This window comes from Puma concolor, chromosome B4 (assembly GCF_028749965.1).
Source record: "Puma concolor isolate L17-30 chromosome B4, mPumCon1.1.hap2, whole genome shotgun sequence".
Classification (NCBI taxonomy): domain Eukaryota; kingdom Metazoa; phylum Chordata; class Mammalia; order Carnivora; family Felidae; genus Puma; species Puma concolor.
The window spans coordinates 104,404,324-104,428,912 of NC_141673.1; the positions used below are offsets into that span (position 1 = coordinate 104,404,324).

A 24,589-nucleotide genomic window follows, 5' to 3' on the forward strand; every position below is an offset into this window, starting at 1 on the left:
GCTCCTCATCCCTTGGGCTGGTCCCTGCCCTCCCATCCTCTGTGACCCTAGCCAGGCCAGGGCTCAGGTTCAGTGCTTATATGTAACTTCCTTGCACACCATCTTGTCCAATTCTCCCTTAGAACACAAATGCTCCTGGGGGAATGACACCTTAAGCCAGTGACAGTTAACATCTTTTTGGTTGGCAGCCAGTAGGGGGCAGAAGTGGGGCACAGCCTGGTGTGATGGGTGGGGGTCACTCAGAAGAAGGGGGCTTATCCAGCTTCCCCCGCAGAGCTGAAGGACCAAAATGTGTGTCCGCCAAAACTTACAAATGTGGTGCCGGGGCCCTGGGACGTGGGTGGCCTCCATCAGGAAGGCTCCTGAGGGTGTGACCCATACCTGCATCTCAGTAGAGGAGGTACCAGGGCAGAGGACAGGGGCCTGAGGAGACCAGGAAGGACTAGACATGAAACCTGGCTCTGCCATTCACTTGCTGGGCCTTGGTGGGTCAGTGGATCCATCACTCTCATTCTCTCTCTCTCTTTCTCTCTCCCCCCCCCCCCCCACTTCCTACTACCTTTTACCAAATGCTTTCTCTGGGCCAGGCATTGTGCCATGTTCTTTATGTTCACAGTCTCATTCAACTTGACAACACCATGTTCCATGGCTGTGATCCTCCCACAGGATTCAGTCCAGTACAGTTCTGGTCCTTTGTGGCTGTGAAGAGGGCCAGTTTTGGAGTCAGACCCCGGATTTGACTACTCATTGTTATTTACTGGCTAGGTGACCTTTGGGCAGGTAACTTTAACCTGTAAAATGGAGATAATAATGCCCACCTAGAGGGCTGCCATGAGAATTCAGTACAAATATACATGTTTATAAAAATATTGATAAATATTTTATTTATTTATTATTTATTATTTATGGATCGCCTAGCAAATTGCCTAGCACATTAGGAGGCACCCAATAAATAGTCAATGTTGTAACATTCAAAGGAGGAGAAGGATGGATGGTAATGGGGTCTTTTGTAGGCCAGGGCCCACTCTGGACATTTCTGGCAGAAAGCTCTGCCTTCCCAGGGCAGCCCTGTGTGACGATCCGAGTGTTAACCAGTGCCATCTGGATTGTTTTCAGAGGCTCCATGAGGAGTTACCACTCAGCCTGGAGGAACTGGAGCATGTGTTTGACGCCCTGGATGCTGATGGCAATGGCTTTCTGACGCCAGAGGAATTCACCACTGGATTTAGTAAGTTCTGATGGATGCCGGGGCCCCAGCTACATAAAGCTATGTAAGGTGCATGCCTCCTCCCACACCACACCCATGGGTCTGTGTAGCACAAGCTTCCCTGTCCTCCTGAAGTTTCCAGGCTCCAGATTATTTGGGCCTCTTTTCTGGTGTCCGCACCAGCTGTCCACACCACTGTTCTCTCAGTGCCCACTGCACTGTCTCTGTCAGATCCCCTCCCACCTGAGAAGGACAAGGGGAATGCAAGGGAGCTTGGACAGAAGGCTTGACGTAAGAGGGGAGCCGAGATGAGATTTCCAGCCTCTCCTTGTCTCCTTTCCTTTCTGTGACACCAGTTCACAACAAAGTGGGATGGCTGCATGGCTCATTTCAGCCTGGGTCTGGCTGAGTCTTCCCGGGTGAGGGGAACCAGCTATCAGAGGAATTTCTAGAGGGTTCTCAAAGTACCCAGGAGGAAGGAGGACAGAGATTCATGAACAAGATAAAGAAACCAGAAATCCCATCAGATAAGATACTGGTCAGATACTTATCAGAGCAAGTACTGGGCAGCAGGCAGGTCTTACCACACATCTGCCTCATATAAGGTGCCATATAGTTTGTTTAGAAGTATCTGAGGCCTTTCCTGACCTCTAGGAGCTTCTAACTGCCTTGGGAGCATAAGACAGGTTGCTGTATATTACAGACAGTATGAGTATGGAGAACGTGCACCAAAACTGTTATGTTGCTTGTAAATGTGAAGTTCAGTGATGCCACTGGGGGAAGTGACTAGATGGTAATATGGAGCACAGTCAGCCTGCTGGAGGTGGATGGAGGGGAGGCTCTTGTTGTTTAGAGAAGAACCCAATGAAGAGATGAGCTCTAAGCCAGAGAGCCACAAAGGTGCCACAGTCCTGTCATCCATTCTGCCTTTCCCAGGTTGTAGCAGCTCACTCAGAATGTCATGGAAGACGGGAAGACCCCAAATCCAGGAGCTGGTGTCCAAGAATGTTTGCTGGAGGGGGTTTCCCTTTTTCTTCCCTCAGAGGAGCCCCAAACGATTCCTGGCAACTAAGAATTATAAGGTCTTCCCAGGTGCATATTGCCTAATTCAGATCCTTGTGCTGTGCATCCTATAGGCCACTTCTTCTTCAGCCAGAATAAGCCAGGTCAGGAAGATGCAGGCGAGCAGGTTGAACGGCTCCAGGAAGAGAAGGTATATCAGTCCAGAGGGGAAGAACATGCGGGCGGCACGGATGAAGATGAGGAGACTCAGTTCCAAACACTGATGGACAAACTTGGAGCCCAGAAGGTTTCCGAGGAGTAAGTGATGACAGTGATTTGGGGAATGGAGCCCAGCCTAGGAGCAGCCCCTTCGTCTGCCCTGTGCACCATTAAAGTTTGTTAAGCACTCAGCCAGGCCCCAGGTGCTGGGCTGCCAGCGAGGAGGCTTGTTCCGTACCGCCTGCCCTTGGCAGACCCCTGTCTGTGCGCCATGGACCAGGGGCTCTGTGTCTGCTGTTACACTGTCTCATGGGAAACACTGCTAGGCCCCTCTTCTCCCACTCTCCTCACTTCTACCCTACGTCGTCAGCATGGTCCTTGGTTCCATGAGGAGTGCTGTGCAGCACGGGGCGTGCCGGGCCTGGAGGGTTTCTCAGTGTGTTTTGCTGAGGCTTCCGGTCACCACCAGCCTGCCAGTATTTCCACCTCCCCCAAAGCCAGCCCTGGGTCTCAAGGGCTGCAGGGCATCGCAGCCAGCCCCACAGTGCTGTGCTCCTGCCAAAGGTACCTTACGTGCAAGCATTTGCACACTGTATCCCTGAGCCGAACCTAACCATCAGGAAACTGAGGCAGGAAGTGAACCCATTTGTACCAACCCACTACTTGGATAATCAATAGCTCGGCTGAAAATTTCAGATGGCTGGAACTTCAAATAAAACATAATCCCCCATTTTCCCCCAAAAATTTATCTAAGCCCTGACATTTAAAATGAAATGCAGTGGGCCCGCCTGGGTAGCTCAGTTGGTTGGGCGGCCAATTTCAGCTCAGGTCATGATCTCATGAGCCCCATGTTGGGCTCTGTGCTGACAGCTCAGAGCCTGGAGCCTGCTTCAGATTCTGTCTCCCTCTCTCTCTGCCCCTCCCCTGCTCATGCTCTGTCTCAAATAAATAAACTTAAAAAAAAAATGAAATGAGATAAAAATAGGATAAAATAATTAAAATAAAATAAAATAAAATAAAATAAAATAAAATAAAATAAAATAAAATAAAATAAAATGTGATGTAGCTGGTGGAAACCAGTGGCCTGAAAAACGTGGAATAACTTTCTTCTCCCTTTTCCCATTGCATTTTGCCTTTCCGTTTCTGGGTCCCCTCGGTCCTGGGTTGGCTATGTGTTCCGGGAGTAAAAATGGCCTAATGATTGGAGCTGATGTGTCCCAGGCTTGGGAGGAGAAGGAACTGGGATTGAGAATGATAAAGAGGAAGCAGGAAAGGAGTGGTCTGCACACAACACACAGGCCAGAAAAAAGATCTGCAGCTCTGTGGAATTTTGAGCAAATGATTTGATAGACTGTGTCAGAGTTGAGAAAGGCTGGCAAAAGCCTAGGAGAGATCCTGGTGAGAGGCTTGGCAGGGGTGGGGAAGCATGTTTGACCCCAGCAGCAGGGGCAGCATCAGGGGCAGATCTTCTGGGCGTCGGCTGGGGCACGTGGGTGTGCAGGTGGGTGGGAAGTGCATGAGACAGAGACCAGACTCAGATCCTCTAGGGGTAAGAGGCACAGCGACCACTGCCAGTGACCCTGTGAAGCCTCTTCCTGGCGGGGGGGAGGAGGGTGGTGTGGGTGAGCCGAGGAACCGTCATGAAAGAGAGGCACTTCTCCATCCACCCATTCCTTCTGGGGAAGCCCCCTTCCTGGCCAGGCTCTCAAACCAGTCTACCCAATGTTACCCCAAGGGCTCGTGTTAGAGGCCAATGCAGAACTGAGCCAGCATGAGGCATCCTGGAAAGGCTCAAGGGAGGGTTTCCACAGTGGTCGCAGACATTGATATGTAGAAGACGGTGGCCAGCACCTTCCATCCCCGTGGAAGCTAAACAAAAGGCAGAAGGCTCGTGTTGCTGCATGAGGGGGGTGTCAAGACCACGGGGCCCCAGATGAGGAAACAGAGGAGGCTGTGAAGACTTCAGAGGTCTTCCAAGATTTCACGCTCCAGAATAGCTTGTGTGTTGTTCTGGAAGCAGGCAGATGGGTCAGCTGACCTCCCAGGGTCTCTTCTAGCCCTGCACCCCTGGCCCCTTCCACCAGGAGCAGAATCAGTAGGCTGGACGTCTGGACTCCCAGCTTTTCACAGTTGTCCACTTGGCTGAGTGATTTGGCAGTTTAAGGGCCTTGGCTTATTTTTCATCAAGAATTGACAGATTTGTCCCTTCTCCAGAAATCTGGAAGGGAGTGATGTGGCCATGAGTAAGTGGTTCAAAGAGCTTTGGAAGAGGATCGTGTGGGTCTGCAAATCTTACTGGAGGCTCTAGCCGATTGGCTGTCCCATATCTGTGCCCCAGGCACATGGCTAACATGCACTGTCAAATGTCACTTGTTTTTTAAACACTAAAAAAATTTAATGTTTATTTATTTTTGAGAGAGAGAGTGTGAGCAGGGGAGGGGCAGAGAGAGAGGGAGACAGAATCCATAGCCAGCTCCAGGCTCTAAGCTGTCAGCACAGAGCCTGACGCAGGGCTTGAACCCATGAGCCACGAGATCATGACCTGAGCCAAAGTCAGATTCTTCGCTAACTGAGCCACCCAGGCACCCTTCAAATGTCACTTCTCAGGCAAGCTTCTCAAATATAGCACTTGTTACACAAGAACAAAGGATCTTATTCTTTATCCTGAGGGTTCCTGGTTGTAGCTCCCCTCAGATCATGGTGGTTTTAGAATTTCATGGGTTACAGGTTGGACCGCTGTTCTGGCTCAGTTTGATGGTCGGCTGTTTCTCCAGAGAGGGAGAGCATGGTCCGCGGGGTGCGCCACTGCCTCCGTCCTCCCGTCACTGATCAGTGTGGCCCTGTGAGTCTCTCCTGCTCTCCAGTGCACACCTGCCCTGTGTGCCTCTTAGCCAGGGGCATTGGGGTGGCAGTGGCTCTGGACATGTCACTCTGTGTCTTTATCTCTCTGCCTGCCCGCGTCCCTGCCAACTTTCTACTTGTCTTGCCCTGTGTGCACACACATCCTGCAGATTTGCACCTTCCCTTCCTTTCTCCTGTCACTCATTCCTGGTGCCACCAGGCCCCAGTGGGGTGCTGCATATTCTCCTCCATTCCCCGCAGTGACAATTGCTTTCTGCCATCCATCAGATGGCATGTCTTTACCTCTCAGCTGTGAGGACCATCCTTCCTGGGGCGACAGGCTCTCTCCTTTAGCTCCATGGCGTTTGTCCTCACATGCACCAGGCTCCTGTCCTCTCTCTTCTTCCTGACATTCTGAGATGCTCCCAGCACGTGGCCTTGCACAGTCAGCACCACCAGCCCCTGGGGAAACCAGAGCGTGGAAGCAGTGGAGGGTGCGGTTAAGGAGGCGAGGACAGAAGCCAGACAGCCTGAGTTTGACTCTTGACCCTGTCATTCAGCAGCTGAGTGATCTGAGACAGCTCACCTCACCCTCTTCCGGGGGTAGTAGAGCACCAGCCTGGTAGGTTACTGTGAGGGTCAAATAGGCCGATGTACATAGAGTACCTAGCATACAGGAGGCACTCAATACATGCTAGCCACTCCTGTCATGATCATGACAACGGTGTTCTGGCTGTCACTTTCACATCTGGGAAGCTCAGTGTTTGCATGCTCTGACATCAGTGTCCCCCTTTCTGTCGCAGTGAAAGTGATATCAAGCAAGTCTGGCTGCAGCTGAAGAAGGACGAGCCTCACTTACTGTCCAACTTCGAGGACTTCCTGACCAGGACCTTCTCTCAGCTCCAGGAAGCTCATGAAGAGAAGAATGAACTGGAGTGCGCCCTGAAAAAGTGAGTACCCAGCCTCAGCCATTCTCTGTTCCTATGTGTGGCAAACAGAAGCAGAAGGTGCGCTTTCTCATATTCCATGAAGCCTCCTTGTCACTGTCTGCCAGAGTGGGGCCCGGGCCCTATGGCGGCCGTGATATATAGATACTGTCAAGCCCTTGCTCACTTTTATCAGGCCCTCAACATATGCTAGGCACTATTCTAAATATGCACACCACCTCATTTGGACCATTCACTGTATTTTTTTCAAGTGCATTTATTTATTTTGAGAGACAGAGAGCATAAGTGACTGGGGGAGGGGTGGAGACTGAGAGAGCAGGGGGGGGGCAGAGAGACAGGGAGAGAGAGAATTCTAAGCAGGCTCCTCGCTGTCAGCACAGAGCCCCACACAGGGCTCGATCCCACAAACTGTGACATCATGGCCTGAGCCGAAATCAAGAGTCAGATGCTTAACTGACTGAGCCACCCAGGTGCCCCCTGGACTATTCACTGTTACTCACACTTTATAGATATGGAAATCGAGGTACTGAAAGGTGAATGACAGGCCCCAGGACATACAACTTGTAAGTGGCAGGGCCAGCATTCAGGGTGAGATAGCCTGGCCCCTGAGACTGCACAGGGAGGGTTCCACAGCCCGGCTCTCCCTGCCACCCCCCCCCCCCCCCAGCTCTAGACCTGCCCTTGGTCCCACTGAGTACCATCCTGACCACTGTCGGGAACATCACACCCTCACGTCTCTCCTGCCATCTCCTGGCCACCAGGGCCTCTGCAGTAACTAGTGGTTTCTAGTGCTCCCCCTTTGCTTGGAGAAAGCATCCCAGCATGAACCTGAAGCCAACCTGAGTCAGCCTTGTGCCACAGCCGTGGGGCCACATAAATGCTCATCCACCTGTGAGAATGGTGTGCCATTGGGGTACCACACTTGTCCCTACTCATCAAGTGTACGTTACAGCAGTGAGCTCACATTTTGTGAAGCCTGGTGTAACCAAGAATGGTTCCTAATCCTGAAGGTGTGGCCGAAGTACCGGGCTGGGTTTGGGCAGCACTGAAGTGGTCCTCCGGGTGACTGCACATGCTCTTGTCCCTGCCCAAAAATCGCTCCTATGGCATGGGCAGCCTCAACAGTCCTAATGCAGACCACAGGCCCCTCCTTGCAAAGCTCCTGGTGCCCAGCACCACGCCCTGGGGGCAGGGCTTCAGAGTCTATACTGACATGGCCCTGGGGAAAGCACACAAAGCCCCTGATTTAGAAAGAGACCACCACATGTCTGTGTCTTACTGTGTAGATCAGTTGTCCACACATTGCCCTGAACTCCTTCGCATCTTGTGTCACCCCCAGATCAACTCTAAAAATTACTTGTTGGGGTCCACCGGGTATACACAGGTCTGGAAAAAAGGACCTTTAAGAGCCTGAGTTATGAAAAAATTGTGGCCAAATAATACCGGGGAAAGCACAGTTTGGCTGGAGGAGTGTTATGAATATTCTGGGCAGAGGCCCCAAGGCTCAGAGAAAAGAAGGATTGAGAGTATACTTCTATATAGTTTTTAGCTGATTAAGTTGTGACTCAGGCAGATCTGAGTTTGCATCTTGGCTTTGCTCCTTAATAGCTGTGTGACTCAGGCTAAGTTACTTAACCTCTCTGAGTCTCAGCTTCCTTATGTGTAAGATAGGGATGATAATAAAATACTGGCACATAATAAGTATTCAAAGGATGTTAAAATAATAATACTTACCATTTTAAATAAGTATGTTTGTCAGTATTAGAGGATTTGCCTGGTTAAAGTGAAGAGTTTGAGCCTGGATATGACCAGTGGTGAGGTTTAAAGATCCCTTTACCCTTCCAGACAACATGGTATACAGCCAGTAGCATTGGCATCACCTAGAACTTTCTTTGGGATGCAGAACCTCAGGTCTCACCCCAGCCCTACTGATTCTGCATTGTAACAAGATACCCAGATGCTTTGTGTGTGGGTCTGAGAAGCGGGGAGCTGGGAATCAGGAGCTCTGGATTGAAGTTATGTGTGGCTCTCCAACCAGCTAGCTCTGTGACCTTGCTCAAATCTTTTGGTCTCTCTGAGCTATGGTTTTCTCACCAGTAAAATAAGGGGCTGTTTTAGTTTCTGACTCTCCCTGCAACCCCACTTTCCTCTGACCCCAGCGTTGCTCACCCTGAGGAGCCACAGAAAAAGTCAGGTGGTGCCTCCCAGAGAAGAGGGTGCTCTTTTCTCTAAGGAAGGTGAGAGGAGTCACAGCCTGAATGGGCAGGCAGCGACCCAGCTCATGGCCTGGAATCTTCACTGTAGGATGCTTCTCTGCTGGCCTGCACTCCCACAGGGAGAGGCCAGCGCTCTTGACTTGTTTCAGAGCTGGTTAGCCCTCACATTCATCTTAAAGTGACCTCGTTTAGTGCTTTTGCCCTCATTTAATGACAAAGAGTTCTTGAGATGAAAGCCAAGGTCACTCTTGGCTGCATGTGCAAAACTAGCTCAGCCAAAGGTTCCAGTGGATTATCCCTGCCAGGTGCATCTGCCCTGGGTCAGCCGATGGAAGCCCCCTCCTGGCTGGAGAGCTGTGGTAGGATTAGGGGTCCCCGGAGCTCCCTAGCCCACCTCAGGGGTGTTCTCTGGGTGCAGAACCAGAGACCACAGGCTGTAGTGAGCAGAGCACTAAAATCGCTCAGGAAAAACCCAAGCTCTTGCCCAGGCACTGCCACTGACCAGACATGTGACCTTGGGCAGCTTGCTTTATCTCTCTGTGTGTCGGTGTCCTCCCTGGTGACCTGAGAAAATAGGTGTGGTGTTTTTCACACTTTTTGTGATTGTGAGTCACCAGAAGAAATGCATTTGACTTTGCAACTCGCGTACACTTCTGTGTGTGGGTAACTGAACATTTCCTGAAATGGAGCTCATGCTTCCTGCATGTGATGTACTCTGATATTCTCTATTAGAGCCTCTTTTATTCTCTTGTCTTCTGTTAAAGAAACCAGAAAGGTTGATCACATCAGGGCTTCTGGGTTGTGACTGAAGCAGCTGATCTACAGGGGCTCTTGCAGCTCAGCTGTCAAACAAGCAAACAGGAAATCCCGATAATGTATAGACTATTTCAATGGGAGGCGTGACGAATAGCCCAGGGTGAGGTTAAGTGATTCTGAGACATCATCGAGGAGATGAATTTGGAGGTTTGGGGATGTGTGCGGGAGGGGCATGTCCAGGCATCAGTGAGGGGGGAGAATGGAAGCTCTCGGAATGGCCCGATTCAGGCTGGAGTCGGGGGGATCCTGAGGACGGTCTGAACCCCTCCCAGTCTCCTCCGCAACTGGTTTTTCAGTGTGGGGTATAACATGTTGACTCCACAAGGCCAACGAATGCCTGTCCCAGACATGGCTCAAGTCATTGCCACTGTGTGTCCCCTCCCCCCCAGGCTAGGCACCCAGGACACAGGGTGTCCTCGTAGCTCGCCTTAACAAGCACTTACTCTGTGCCAGGCTCTGAGTTAGGCAAATAGAACACAGAGTCCTCATCTTGAGGAGTTTATGATCGCACTGATAAGGTCGAGCTCATGCTCTTAAAAATTCTGCAACAAAGCCAACCAGAGAATTCGTACCATTGAAACGCTAGACAGCGCTGACATAGGCAGCAGAGGCTTTTGCTTCCTCCTCCTTTTCCAAACCACACACCTTGTTTATCCCTCCTGTGGAGCCCAGAGAACATGGGACTGACTGGTGGGGGTGGGGGGAGGGTCCCGTCCCAGCTCCCCAGGCTGAGTCATGTCCCTCAGGGATTCAGTTCTGCTGCAGTGAGTGAACCAGGTCTGCTCTGGCTTCTGGGAGGGAGGGCTGTGCAGCTGGCCTGAGCGCCTAGGGAAAGCTCCTGAGAGCTGGTGTCAGGAGACCAGGGGCCCTCCTTACCTCACTGCCCTGGATTGTTTTTACAATCTGTATATTGGGAATAGGGGGAAAAGGCAAGTCTGGGAGCACTCAGTCTCTCACCCCTTGTCCCTTGGAGTGGAGCTTGAGTCAGATCTTTGATACAATGTTCGACTCTGTTGCGTGTTCACTGGGAAGAAGCCACGGCCCATGGGGCAAGGTGGGGACATGGTCAAATGCACAAACCTGGGGCCAAAGCTCAGTTCTCCTGTTGAACTTCAGAACCTACAGGAGCCTCCACATCTCTCTTAGGAAGTGGAGGCCAGACGAATGGAGCCACGCTCCTTGGTCCACTGCGCAGAAGTTCAGAGAACTTCACATTTAGCGTGATTAATATGGCTTAGGCTTTGGAAGAACTTCTGACTATCAGAATTATGAAGTGCTTTGCCATGGAAAACATCTTCCCAATCACCTTTTCCTGGGCGGCTGGGGCGGGGGGGGGGGGTGAAGCTTCAGCTTTCCAGGGGATGGAGAGCGATACTGTCTAGAGGCAACAATAGATTCAGGCCTTTTGCCAGAATCACTAGTGGAAGTTAGGGCCCCACCCAGGAAAGTCTGATTTATTTGGGCTGGGTTGGGGGCTCAACGTCTGCATTTAAAAAGTATCCTTAGGAATTCTGACTTTTGACCAGGGTTGGAATCTGCTGGATGCATGGACTTGATTGGCCCCTTACCAGGATCTAATCCTGAGGCTGAGGGTAAGGATGAATTAGGTGGTGTCTGGAGAGTGCTTTGAACTCTTGGAAGAAAAGTGCTTTCTAGATCAAAGGCAGGTCGTGGCTGTGCTCTGCTTACTCAGTTGTCTGCAGCTCAGTAGCCTGGAAGGCCACCCAGGCTGCCTATTTCACATCACTGGTGGACCACACTTGGCTTTGACAAACTTGTCAGCACCCACCAGGGCCACATTGGAATCAGTTCCTCATCTGTACATTCTTTCTCATCCAACTGAGTCAGGCCTCATGCAGCTTCTTGAGGGCATGGGGGCCCTTAAGTTGCATCCCCTGCCCAGCCATTCTCTAGGCACTTTCTGTCCAGAGTGATTTCCCTGGGTTCTGGGACAGTGTTCAGACCAGGAGGGAATGTGTCTCATAGCCTGACAGTCTCAGCTATGATACCTGCTGCTCTGACATAAGCCTGAGAACTGGGATTCTATGATATGAAGATTCAGGGACATGAGAGTCTCTGGGGGAAGAGGGGGTCATTGTTTCCTTGGCCTTGCCTCCAGATATGGCAGCAAATACTGCAGCATATATATGGCGTGTGGCCCTTACATTCCATCTGTGAAGGACTTTATCTGCATGGTTCTCCAATGTTAGCTTCCTTCAGAATTACAAGAGGATCTTGGTTAAAGGTAGATTCTTAGGTCTCTCCCCCAGAGAGTTTAGATCAGTATGTCTTGGGGAGGGAGACCAAGAATGTTCATCTTAGCATACATCCCAGTGGTTCTGATGCACGCAGGCTACACACCACACTTTAAATTTTTTTTTTTAGTGTTTATTTTATTTTTGAGAGAGAGAGAGAGAGCACGTGTGCAAGCAAGGGAGGGGCAGAGAGAGAGGGAGACATAGAATCTGAAACAGGCTTCAGGCTCTGAGCTGTCAGCACAGAGCCCGACATGGGGCTTGAACCCACGAACCGTGAGATCATGACCTAAGCCTGAGTCAGACACTTAACCGACTGAGCCACTCAGGTGCCCCAGCACTTTGAAAAAATGCTGCTCTAGCCTCTACATTTTTCCAAAATGTATCAGTCTGCAAAAAGCACGATCCAGGGTGCCCTTCCAGTCTGGGATTTTAGTCTCTTTCTTAAGGTGAAGATAAGTTTTTGGTGAGGGCTCTAGGTAATGATGCTATGGCTTAGTCAGGCACATGTTTTTTATTGGTATATTATTATCTGAGGCAGAAGCACATTTTTATCTGAGAGCAAATTGAAAGGTGAGGACTGTTTGTGCTCTGTGTACACCCTGGGCATGATTTGTAAACCTGACTAATCAAGAATGGGTTGCTTTATAGGATGGGATAAAGCAGCAAAGTTGGTTTATACAAGGCAGGAGAATCTAATTAGGGAGAAACCATCCATCTTGAAAATCCAATTGGCAATTATAGAGCCTGCAGAATTATGTACAAATTCTGATGTTTTCCCCTCATTCAGCTCCACTCCAGTCATGTGTGTGTGTGCGCGTGTGACAGAGACAGACAAACAGACACAGAGACAGACACAGAGACAGAGAGAGGGAGGCAGTTAGAGAGACTGAGAGAGACTCTGAAGATTTTTCTAGTAAGAATTCTCTTTGCTGTCTGGAGACTGCAGCTGCCTGAAGCAGGTGGCAGGGGGCAGCGGTGAGCCTGAATCCCTCATGTACCTTTCTCATCCCAGCCACTAAGTAGGCTGAGCCTGAACGTGCTTCCATTTTCTTCTCTGGCAAATAGCAGACTCCTTGAGAATTTTCCGGCCCAGGATCTTCACTCTGTGCTGAGTACACATGGGGGAGATGGGTGGGAGACATGGGAAAAAGGGTCAGGCCCTTCTGGTGATCTTGGCCTTCTCCAGCCCTGGTGGGGCACCTACTCTGGTTCACACTCACTCTACAATCGAAAGACTCCAGATGGGACTTGGATTGTTGATGATCCTGAGCACAAATGTATGGAGTTACCAGTGTAGACACTCAGGATGCTTGGGAAGACACTGTGGTGTCATGGATGGAACAGGAGACTGGGACTCAAGGCCTGGCTTCTCCCCTGTACTCAGACCTGGACTATCCAGATGCCCACAGACAGGTTACTTCCTTGCTTTGACCCTCATTTTCTTCATGTTAAGCTCAGTCTATGATGAGGAGGGGGATTCTTCCTCTCTTCACATCTGCCTTTCACCAGATTGTGCAAACTAAGAGACATACTGATCAGACCACTGCCTGCCCACATGGAGACACGTGAAATCAGAATGGTTAGTCTCCAAGGCCAGAGACATTTCTAAGTTCTGCCTTGAGTTCAAGCTTTTGAAATTTATTGAAAGTGTAGAAAAATGCCATTTGTCCAAGGTCAAGACTACACCATTTAGGGAAAGAAGAAGCTACCTTTTTCCTGAAATGATTTCAGCACCTCCTGCCTAGAATCTAGAAGGTTAACCAGATGACTTTCTGAGACCCTCTGAAATCTGAAGGGATTCTGTTCCTAAGTGCAGGCAAAAAGGAACGAGGGAACGGGAAAGAGATATTTTGACCAGCAGTATTCTATAGTAGGAAGGCCTTGACCCGTGTGTCATTAGCTGGAACCCCAGTGGTACTGAGTATTAATGCTTTCCTCCAGTGTGGTACCTTAACTCTCAGTGTGCAAATCACTTTGTGAAGGTTAATTAATTTTCACAGTCCCTGTGGGAACCTGGCAGGGTAAGTTAATTGCTAACTACATCTCGCCTTCCAATTCCCTGCAAATAATCTGTAAAGGTCTCTCTGAACCTAAGCCTTGTACTTACATGAGAATCACTATAATCCCCACCCCTACTTCCTTCCCCCACATCCCACCCTAAATCTTCAATATCACGCACATGTGTATATGCACACACACGCTTAAGGGCCTCCTTTAGACAAGGGGCATCTTCTACAGTTAGACACCCTGGGTGGCCCACTATGCTGGACCTGGGCTTTTCATCCTGGCTTTCACTAGGACTCGTTCTTTCATATCTATCATGCCCTATGGTATCCTCAGTATATAATTGTTGCTTCTTCCCTTCACAGTTGAAAATCTCCCTTTTCTGGACTCAGCCCCTCTTAACTTGTTCCCAGAGAACTCTGTCATCCTCCACACTACTAGAGTAAGGGACTTTGTCCACTTCCTTCCAGGAAGGGCTCTCTGGTCACAGAGTTATTATCAGCCAGAGCCCAGGAAGGCATAGCAGGGTGGGGTCTGCTCCACAGTATATGGCTTCTTCTTCCGTTCCTTTCCTCTATGCCACGTTAGCGTCGGACTTGGTGTTCTTAGATGCTAAAGTCCTGGTGTACAGAGCCCATTCCATAAGTCTAAATTATTTTACCTAGAGTGTTACTTTACAAAGAGCTTAACAAGTACTTAATGTTGATGTCTCCCTCCTTCCATGCTTTGTCTTCTCTCCTGAGCCACCTCAGGTCTTGTCCTTCCCCAAGTCTTCTGTTCCCTGATGTTGCCCTATTCTCTCACACCCCTGTTGCTGCATCATTCCCCTTCAGTCTCTACTTGCCCCTTGGCTGAAATTTGAAGGAATTAGAAAGCAGCAGCTCTCAAAAGGGTGTCAAAAACCCCTGGAGAATCAGAGAACTCATTTACTTAGAATGTATTAAATGCATACTATCTGCTCCCTATTGTGCTAAATAATTCCACATGCATTATCTTATTTAAACCTCACAACTTCTCTATAAAGTAGGTATTAACCATCTGATTTTCCAGATACAGAAAACCTCAGGCCCACTGAGGATATGTGACTTATCCAAGGCCAGAAAGCTTGTAGATATCAAAATCAGGATTTGAACCACAGCCTTTTTACTCTGGCTCTAATGAATTCTGAGACAACCATAGCTGTCAGCAGGGGGATTATAACTTAGACTACACTGGAATATGCTAGAGGCACTATCCAGCCATTATACAGAAAGAGCAAGAAAGCGAGAATAAATATTGGTGCTCATGACTCCTTTGCTGCCTTCTTCCTACATTTGTTTCTCTGTCTCACTGAGACTTCATGTCTCTTTCTCTTCCTTTCCTTTCATCTCCCTATTCTCTGTCCCTCCTCCCCCTGTAGCTCAAAATGACTAGGCACAGATAGCAGACAGGGGATAATTAAATAAACACTGGGTTGTTGGGGAGTGTTTTAAGGATGACTAATAGAAGATAAACTGGATATTTATGCCCACAAGTTATTAATAGCTCAGAGAGCTCTCTTCCAGATTGCTGCCCTTGTCTCTTTCAATATTTTTACCAATGGCAAAAACAAAGAGAGATAAGGACGAATATTTTGTAGTAATAAAAAAAGTTCCATCCACAAAGAAGATACAACAGATACAAACTTTTATGCATCAAACAACATAGCAACAAAATAGATAAGGCAAAAACTTTTAGAAAAACAGAAAATTTGATAAAAACAGACTTTAGAGGATTTTAACAAACTTATCTAGGATTTGATACATTAGGCAAAAAGTACAATATATATGTAAAATATTTAAAACTGTCAACCAGCAAGCTTAATTTAAGAGATAAATGTAGAGCTGTGTACCTCACAGTAGAATACACGTTCTCCTCATGGAAGTTATGCAAACATTGATCATGTTTTTGGCTACAAAGCAAAGGTTAATAGGTTCCCAAAAGTAGATACCTTACTAGTATATTATTTTTACTATAATACAATTATTTTACTATAATACTATAATACTATAATATAAAAACAGCAGTTTTTATGTTAGAAACACTCTTCTGAATAACTCTCAGATGAATTAAATTGTCAAAACCAACATATTATTTAGCTTACATTATGACTGAAATTTTTAAATACCAACAAAGCTTGGAAGGTCATTGAGTACACTAGATGACCAGTTGGGATCTATTAAGATAATGTCAGCCTGGAAAGATGGACTGAATCTAACAGAATTATATCCGAGCTCTTGTTCTGGTGTCCAAAAAGCCAGTGACAGAAACACAAGGTGGAGGAGATATGATTCAGTAGCACCATCTTTAAAAGAAAAACAATCACACAGACTTAAGATTTAGAGGTTTTAGTTGACGAATGGGTTCAGCATTCATCAACTGTGATGTGGCTGCCAAGAAAAGTTAATGTGTTCTCAGGCTGCATGAATAGATACGCAGTGTCGAGAACAAGAGAGGTATAGTCCAGCTCTAAACTCTGCTAATCAGACTTGATACACTGGGCATTCAGTCTGGGGCTCCATGGCTTGAGGAAGCTAAATCAGGGCACATTCAGAGAAAAGTAAAGAGAAAGGTGAAGGGACTTACAAAAAAGAAAAAGAAAGTCCATGTGAGACGTGGTTGGAGAAAGTGGAGAGGCATGGCATGAACCCAAGCAACCCCTTGAAGTCTTAATGCTGTTTTCAAATATATAAAGGGTTTTTATGCAGAGGAGAGATAAGGTCATAGAAAGATATATTTCTGTGAGTCAGAATATTCCAAAGATGAAAGAGCTGTTTAGAGATCCAGCCAAGTTCCCTATTGCTGGAGGTGTTTTAACCTACTTTGGGTAAATACATGGCGGGGACATTGTGGCAAGGATTTTAGCACTGGGAAAATAGGTGATTGGATCAGATGAAACTTTCAATTCTGAAATTCTTCAGTTCTTCTGGAATCTGGTATTCCTCCAGTATGGTCCTTCCATGAGCTACTGAGTTAGGTATCCCAAGTCTTAAATTGATTTTATACACATTTTCAGCATTCACATTTTGAGCACAGACCCTGTGGGTGACAAAAATGTCTGAGTTTTCCTAACCTAGTTGAGACAGCATAAACCCAGGTGAAACAGTTTTTGAGGATTTTATTTATTTTTTTTTAATGTTTATTTATTTTGAGAGAGAGAGAGAGAACATGCATGAGCAGGGGAGGGGCAGAGAGAGAGGAAGAGAGAGAATCCCAAGCAGGTTCCACACTGTCAGCACAGAGCCTGATGTGGAGCTTAATCCCATGAACCGTGAGATCATGACCTGAGCTGAAGTCAAATGCTTAACCAACTGAGCCACGCAGGTGCCCCAGTTTTTCAGGATTTTAAAAGTAAATGTTCATTGAAAGACATTTGATATTCTAAGAGTTCAGAGAAGAGACAGTGAGGATTAGAATAGGTGAGGAAATCCTCATAGAGAAGACTAAAAAGTGTAGATGTGCATCAGGCAATATGAGTGGTTTTAGAAATTGTGGCAATATAGATGTATATAATAAGCAGACGTAATTGGTTGCCTCTTTCCTTTGGTGGAGGAATATGGTGTGCCCGCTGGAACAGCACATGCCACATGTGCAGACCTTTTTAGAGTGTCTCTCCCTGTTACTGTTCTCACGGCCACTGCAGAGCTCTCCGCAGACGCAGGCTTCGGGCTCAGTGGCTCCTGCTCACACACAGCCTGCGTCTCTAATGGATTGATCTGACAGGCGCTTTTATGGACAAAGCTTTCCGCTCTTCATCTTCCTGATTGCTTCTCACCTTTACCAAACCCAGCAGCACTTTTATCCTTGAAACTAAGACCTTCCTCCCCCTTGGGGAGCAATGGCCCTTGCCCTCCACAGCCATGACAGTAATTACAATAATAAATAATCCCTTATATTTATTTAGGGCTTTGCAGTTCCAAATGCTTTTCACACCAGCTCTCTTGTTTGTTTGTCATGCCGGTGCTATGAGGCACTCCTGGCGGGTGCTCCTCTGGGGCATAACGAGGTCAGAATGCTCAAGGTCACACTGAGAATATGAACAGGTCTTCTGAGCCCTGAGCTGGTTTAATGCTATGAATGATGTGAGCAGCACCATGATGCTCCCCATTCCTAGGGCTCATGTGTCTGACCCAGGCTGGTCATGAATCAGTCAGTTCCTGGGGCACCTGGGTGGCTCGGTCTATAAAGCGTCCAACTTCAGGTCAGGTCGAGATCTCACGGTTTGTGAGTTCGAGCCCTGCATTGGGCTCTCTGCTATCAGCACGGAGCCTACTTTGGATCCTTTGTCTCCCTCTCTTTCTGCCTCTCCCCCATTCTCTTTCTCTGTCTCTCAAAATAAATAAACATTAAAAAAAAATGAGTCAGTCTTTGTGGGATTCATCTTCTGAAAGCCTTTGGGCCTGGCCCAGGTCCCCTAGGATGCCAGCTGTATTCTAAAGCATTTCCAGAGGGTTGGTTTCACAGATAAGTCTGGTTGAGCTGGACCTAGATGCATTGAGGCCCACCTGGAACCCCTGGGCTTCTCTGCAGTGGACCCAGCCTTTGTCAATGAGGGCTAGAAGTAGGCACCATTCAGCAGCTACCTCTGCCTTCCCCCCATTTGTTTTTCAGCAGTCTGCAAAATTACTTACTTCATGACGAGTGAACTGACATGTGGGCATGAAAAACAGTTTATTAATTTAATCAAATAAAACTTAGAGCAAAGTTAATGTAATGCAGTTAATGATAGTGTAGAATTGGTTATTAAGCACAATGGTAAACAGCTTCTATGGATGACTGTAATTAGTATTACTTTATCAGAGAAAATCAGTTTTTAAATTTCTCCCATCTCACTTTATTAGGTCTTCAGTATTTATGTAGTTGGAGTCACTGTCTAAAGTTATCTAGCACCTGAATTTCTTCAAGCATAGGAAGATGATTGCAGGGACCAAGTGAAGACTTTCTTTCTGAAAGTCCCTTGAAACAATATTCATTTCTGTCCTTGAACTGTTCCTATTCAACAGCCAGTGCCTTTGCTCCTCATTTCCCTCTGTATTTCTTTGTATTTATTATGGGTTAGCTCATAACTAGCTCATAACCGAAACATCTGTCATTTACCAAGAAGGGATTTCTTACTGTTAGCCAGCAAGACATTTCCTACACCCAGGATGGTAAACACAGGCTCCAGCTCATGGAAGTCTTGGAGAGCTGTCACCTTTTGTGCTCAGCAAAAGTATGGCCATTGCCATACTCACTCAAAGGATTTCTGGTCTTAGGGGTATGGCCGGGAGAGGGAACCTAGAGCTTCTGGCCTGATATGAATGACGTTGGCCGTGGAGACTTACACCAGTTCCTTGTCTGGGTCAGTTTTATGGTTTCTACAGATCTAGAAGGATGTCAGTCAAAATGGCTCCTTTGAGTCATAGGCATGTGGTTTAAAGGTACCCCAGCAGGTAGCAAGTGAGGAAGGGACATCTTTTGGTGCAGCAGGGAAGGCTGGCACTGGATTGGAGTCCCAAGTGGATATAAGGCGGTAGGGGTTGAAACGAAGGTCTCAGTGTAATATATACATTCCCATCCTTAATCTTTTGTTCAGAAATCTCCCTAGTACCTCTCAGAATTGAAAACTGGAGCTATTTCCTCAATTATTAAAGTCTCCTTACTTGCGTAAAGGACAGAAAGTGCTTATCACCATTTCAGTTTAAAATGGCAAGTGCCAAAATCTGCAGTATGTGTGTGTTCAAACAGCCTTGGGAGCCAAGACATCAGCCTGCTCCTGAACCTGGATTTCCCTTAACAGGTGAGGAAGAAGAATGGGAGGGACTCAGAGAGAGAGAGAGAGAGAGAGCCCTTAGCTGCAGGTCAGGGGAGAGGGGTAACTGTTCAATGCCCTGGAAATGGGAATACATTGGAGTGATAACTTCCATCTCAGTTCAAATGCTAATACCTGATCCTTCCTGTTTGAATTTGGAGTTGGGGGCTGGGGGTGGGGAGGCATTCAAAGAAGGATCTATTTGGGGAGAGAAGGAGGAACAACACCAGAGATGACCTATAGCCATAGCCATATTTGTTCCCATAGCCATATTTGTCTTGGTCTCTATATAGGAGCAGAGTACCCAGGTTTTTCCTTCCTGTCCTGTGGGGCTCTTCAAGTGTAGGGAGAAGATGCTGGCAGGGAGGAGGAGGGATGTCTCATTATCACTGCCCACCTTTAACCAGCCTGCCCCTTCTCATACTGTCTGCCTGGGGCCGTGGGCCTGAGATGGCATGAGCACTGGCCAAGTGTGGCCCCCACTTCCTTTGTAGGGGGCATGGTTTCCATGATTGTCATTGTCATGGAATCTTTTGTCATCTGATGAGAAATGTGGATCACATAGACTTAAGCACACAATTTCAGGAGAACCCTATGACAGTATACTTTAGACAGGGCTGATGGAGCCAGGTAGAGAGAAAGCATCCACAGTGGGAAGGAGATAAACCAGGAGCCCAAATAGGAAAGAAGCCCACACAACACAACTTTATACTGTCTATAGGTGTAGGGACCAGCGGACAATGAGGAGGTGCGTTCAGCAGAGGCCAAGGGGCTTGTTGTTGAAATAAAGCAGAATTAAGGAAGATAGAGCCAAGGAAGCTTCACTGAGGAACGTGTGGGTCATCTGGGACTGATGGCTTCCTCATCTAGGAGAAGGACGAAGTCCTGCTGGGCCTCTATGGTCAGCTAATCCTGAGGAACTGGTCCCACCTGACCTACGCAGTCGTCCCCACAGCCCCAAGCTCCTGTTGGGATTCTGGTGCCCAAGCTCCAGAGGATAAATACTCTGGGGGATAAATGAATTTTGGTGTAGACCTTCGCAGACTCTCTTTCTGCCACCTCTGCAGGAAAATTGCTGCTTATGATGAAGAAATCCAGCATCTCTACGAGGAGATGGAACAACAAATCAAGCATGAGAAGGAGCAGTTTCTCCTGAAAGTAAGAGTCCACACCAGGGCTTGGCTCTGAGCACCAGGTGGAAATATCGCCTACTCTGACTACCTCCCCCAGTTTAAGATTGCAGTGCCCCCACCTGAGGCACTGTGGATTCCCTGTCTCTCTGCTGCTTTATTTATATTTTTCAAGACATTTGTCACCTTCAGACATGACACTTAATTTCCTTGTTTATTTTTGTTGATTATGGTCTGTCTCCTCCTACTATCACGTAAGCACTGCAAGAGCAGGGATCTTTTAAAAAAAAAATGTTTATTTATTTATTTTGAGAGAGAGAGTGTATGAGCAGGGGAGGGGCAGAGAGAGAGGGAGACAGAGAATCCCAGGCAGGCTTTGCACCGTTACCGCAGAGCTCGTCATGGAACTCGAACCCACAAACGTGAGATCATGGCCTGGGCTGAAACCAAGAGTCAGATACTTAACTGACTGAGCCACCCAGTTTCCCTGAGAGCAGGGATCTTTATCTTTACTTGTTACTGTATCCACAGCCCCTCAGCCATGCTTGGAACACGGTTGGTACTCAGTAAATACTTATTGAATCAATGAATGAATGAACTAATGACGAAAGGATGAAGGTGCATGTGCTTACCAGTTACAGCAGCTTGGAGACCGGGTCTGATACTGGCTGGTCCCAGATCTGGAAGGCAGACCCACCCAAATGCAGTCCATTCTACTCCATGCCCAGCAGCTCCTCTAGGGGGACCATCATTAGAGCCTATGCTTCCCATCCTTTCCCTTAGACACCTAGAAAACTTAATAACCAAGACAAGTCAAATCTCACCCTTCTCGGACCCCATGGGAGAAAATGTAGAGCTCATATACCTCGTTCCGACTCTGGCATCTAGCCTCCTAGCAGCCTCTAGCCTGCTGTTTGTCTTGGGAGGTCAGAATTGGTGAAATTCTCTCCTCTTCCAAACTAAGCAGGGTCCTTTTGGGAGCATATTTATAAAAACAAAGCTACAGGAAACTCTCTCTTACCCATTTTTTCATTATCCACTTGGTGAGTTCTCAACAGAAAGTCATTGATCTTGAATGGTAGCTTTAGACTACCATTGAACTGAATCCCATGAACTGGGTGGCTTATAAACAACAGACATTTATTTCTCACAGTCCTGGTGGCTGGACATCCAAAATCAGGGGGCCAGTGTGGTCAGGCTCTGGTGAGAGCCCACTCCCTGGTTCTGGCTGTGGCCCTCTTGCTGCGTCCTCATGGGGCGGGGGTGGGGGGGCAAGTGCGTCCATGGGATCATCACCTTGGGGGTTAAGTTTCAACATAGGACTTCTGGGAATATAGCAGAGGGACCACGTCTTGCGCTGCCTCTCAGAACAGAACCTGGGCTATTGCCACAACCCTTCCCTCCTCCTTAATGCAGGTTGGTTTGAACCAGTTTTTATTTATATGCTGATTTGGATTATCTACACCGAGGATCTATTTATTATCACAGATACCATTCAAAAGGAGATGAAGTCTGAATGCTTTCCAGAAAAAGCCCATCATTCTCCAACTAGAGCCCTCTGAAGGCTTGTCTGTATTTCCAGACTCCCCCTGTACCCATTCTTTCTTAGAGCTTTAAAACAGTCTGCCTGTCCCCTGCCCTTCAGCATAGTTGGATGAGTATAAGGCAGACAGAACTCACACACTTGTCACCCAGCATACCCTAAAATAGTTTTCTGAGAACAGTAGCCTTTTTTTTCCTGCAGTAGGAGAGTCACTCCCTTTACCCCAAATGATCTACTGCTGGGCCATGACTACAGGTCAGAGGTCCTAGCTAAAAAAAGAGGCCTGCTTCCAGAAGCAAAAGGTGGGCCAAGGTGTGGGAACTGGGAATGGGAAGAGGTGGGAGGAAAAATTTCAAGGACACATTAGGATCATGTAAGGGTATATGACCACACCACTGTACCCTTCACCCCCCATTCCACTCCCTCCTACCCCTTCTAGTACCCCAGGCCTTTCAGGCCCAGTGCCTAGGTTTTCCACTTTTGCACAAACACAGAAACTGTTAAAATGTGCTTGGCTTTGCAGACACAGGCTTTTGCCTTGTCACAACGTGAGGACAGTGGTGTGACAGTTTATGACAGCATGAGAAGGGCTGGGCCTTCTGGCTCTACATGTAGCAGTCTGTTTGACCACGAGGGAAATACTTAATGACTGGCACACTCCGGCTCAAGGAAAATAGACGCCGCCCCTCGATGCTCCATGCTGGCCGGGGCTATAAGGCACTCTGCAGGCCCACCATGGGGATGGCAGCATCCGTGCTGGACTTGTGGAGCTACCCGCCTCCCCCGCACTGTTCATGGGGCACCTACTCTGTGAGTGACAGCCAAGCTGAACAAAGCAGGTTCCCCGGTGAAGGTGTTGACAGCAGGAGCTTCCCGGTCAGATCTTCCCCCTATCGTTGCCTGTGGTTGATGTGAGGGCGATCACAGGCTGTCCCTGAGCTCCATGTACCTACCTGAGAACAGGCTGAGGACCAGGTAGTGTCTACAAAAGATGAGTCCAGGAAATAATTCTGAGCCTTGGAACGGAGGTGTCCAAAGGCCTGTGTCCTGAGAGTGGTTGTGTGCTCCCAACCCCCTGGTGCCACCATCACACCCAGCCTCATAGCCCCTCTAGTGTCCAGCATTCCAGGCTGTCCTCCAAGGCAGGTGGAACCCCAGGGGCTCCTGTCATGAGCTGTATGCACATTATAATGGTTTCTTCTCTCCCTGCAAGTTTCACACCTCATTTCTGCCTTCAGGGGAGTGAAGAGCTGTAGGTGGCCTGCATATTTTTGTTTCTGTCCTGTGAACAAAGAAACAATGATAGATGAATGAAGTCAAGTCAGCTAGGTAAGACCAGGGCTGGAGCCCCAGTCTCCTGACGCCCAGATGAGGGACCTTGTACCAGACCAGGCTCTGTGAGAGTGTCAGGCGTCCAGACAGCCCACACAGTTTTCTCTTTACCCCACCCCAAGCCCTTTCTCACTGCGTCAGCAGCTTCCTGAGTGGGGAAGACCAGTTCTAGGGCAGGAGGGGAGGGGCTGTGGATCACAGAGGCAGAGCTATCACAAGAGCAAGGCTGGGACACCTCAATCATGGTGGGACACGGTGAGGACCTAGACCCTCAAGGGGAAGAAGTAATGCCCTGTGTTTCCCGAGCAAGGGGTAGTGTGAGGGAACAAATGACTGTACCCAATATGGAACAGAATATCCACATTAGAAGGATACCCCCCCCCCCAATTTAGAGATAAAGAGATGGAGGTGTGAGAATCTCTATGTTCAGTACTCCACCACTAACCAACACTGTCTCTCTCTGGGGGAGCGGTGCACAGTCATTGGTCATGGTCACACATGGTGGGAGTTGGGGAGTTGGCATGACCCCTTATGAGCACTTGCTCTGTCTCCGTCCCAGTGGGCCTCCCTGACCAGCCAGGCAGGGCATCGAAGCCCTGGAATGTTGTGGGAAGGGCCCTACAATCCAAAAGGATGGGGAGGCCCTGCTGTTGAGCAGGTGCAAGGTGGGGGACAAATCTCCATCCCAAGTGCCCTGGGGCCTCACGCGTCCTTCTTTCCGGCCCGGCAGGACATGGAGAGGTTTCAGGCCTGCAGTCAGGAGCTGGAGCAGAAGCTGTTATCCAAGGAGCAGGAGCTGGAGCAGCTCATCCAGAAGCAGCAGCAGGTGCGCCTTTGCCACCTTTGCCACGGCCTTGGAGCACCTGGTTCCTCTCTCCATCCCCCCCCCCCCCCCCCCCCCCCCCGCTCTTGCCCACTTTCCCTGCTATTCACTCAAGGATTTGGGTTTGTTTGTTTGTCTGTTTTTAATTGGACGAGAACCATTTAGCTGTACAAAAGATAGCATTTTGAAACCACAGGTGATCTCAGGATAAAGCCTTTACCTCTCCAGCGCCAGGTGTTTAGTTGGGAAAAGTTGCCAAGAATTCTCCCTTGAGGCATCTGAAGACATTGTCAACCTAATTATACCCAGGAGCCGCCAGAATGCCAAACATTAATTTGTTTCCTGCATCCTGGGTAAGAGGAGAGGGGGGTGCTGTGGTACAAAAGACGGAGTCACTAATGCTTTGTGGGAGGCTGCAGTGATGTCTTCCCACTGGGATGGC

The 24,589-nt window shown here is 48.4% G+C and overlaps 1 protein-coding gene across 4 annotated transcripts in view; it reads left to right on the forward strand.

Moving 5' to 3' along the window:
* The window catches only part of CRACR2A (calcium release activated channel regulator 2A), a 141,024-nt gene that overhangs the window by 66,775 nt on the left and 49,660 nt on the right, over positions 1 to 24,589 (forward strand). For all 4 annotated transcript variants that reach the window (XR_015253871.1, XM_086714287.1, XM_086714288.1 and 1 more), the window contains 5 exons: positions 1,117 to 1,228; positions 2,344 to 2,527; positions 6,073 to 6,219; positions 20,387 to 20,477; positions 24,055 to 24,150. Coding sequence is in view for 3 of the 4 variants with exons in the window: in XM_086714287.1 (XP_086570413.1) it covers positions 1,117 to 1,228; positions 2,344 to 2,527; positions 6,073 to 6,219; positions 20,387 to 20,477; positions 24,055 to 24,150 (630 nt within the window). In the remaining variant the exon portion in view is untranslated. The remainder of the gene's footprint in view (positions 1 to 1,116; positions 1,229 to 2,343; positions 2,528 to 6,072; positions 6,220 to 20,386; positions 20,478 to 24,054; positions 24,151 to 24,589) is intronic.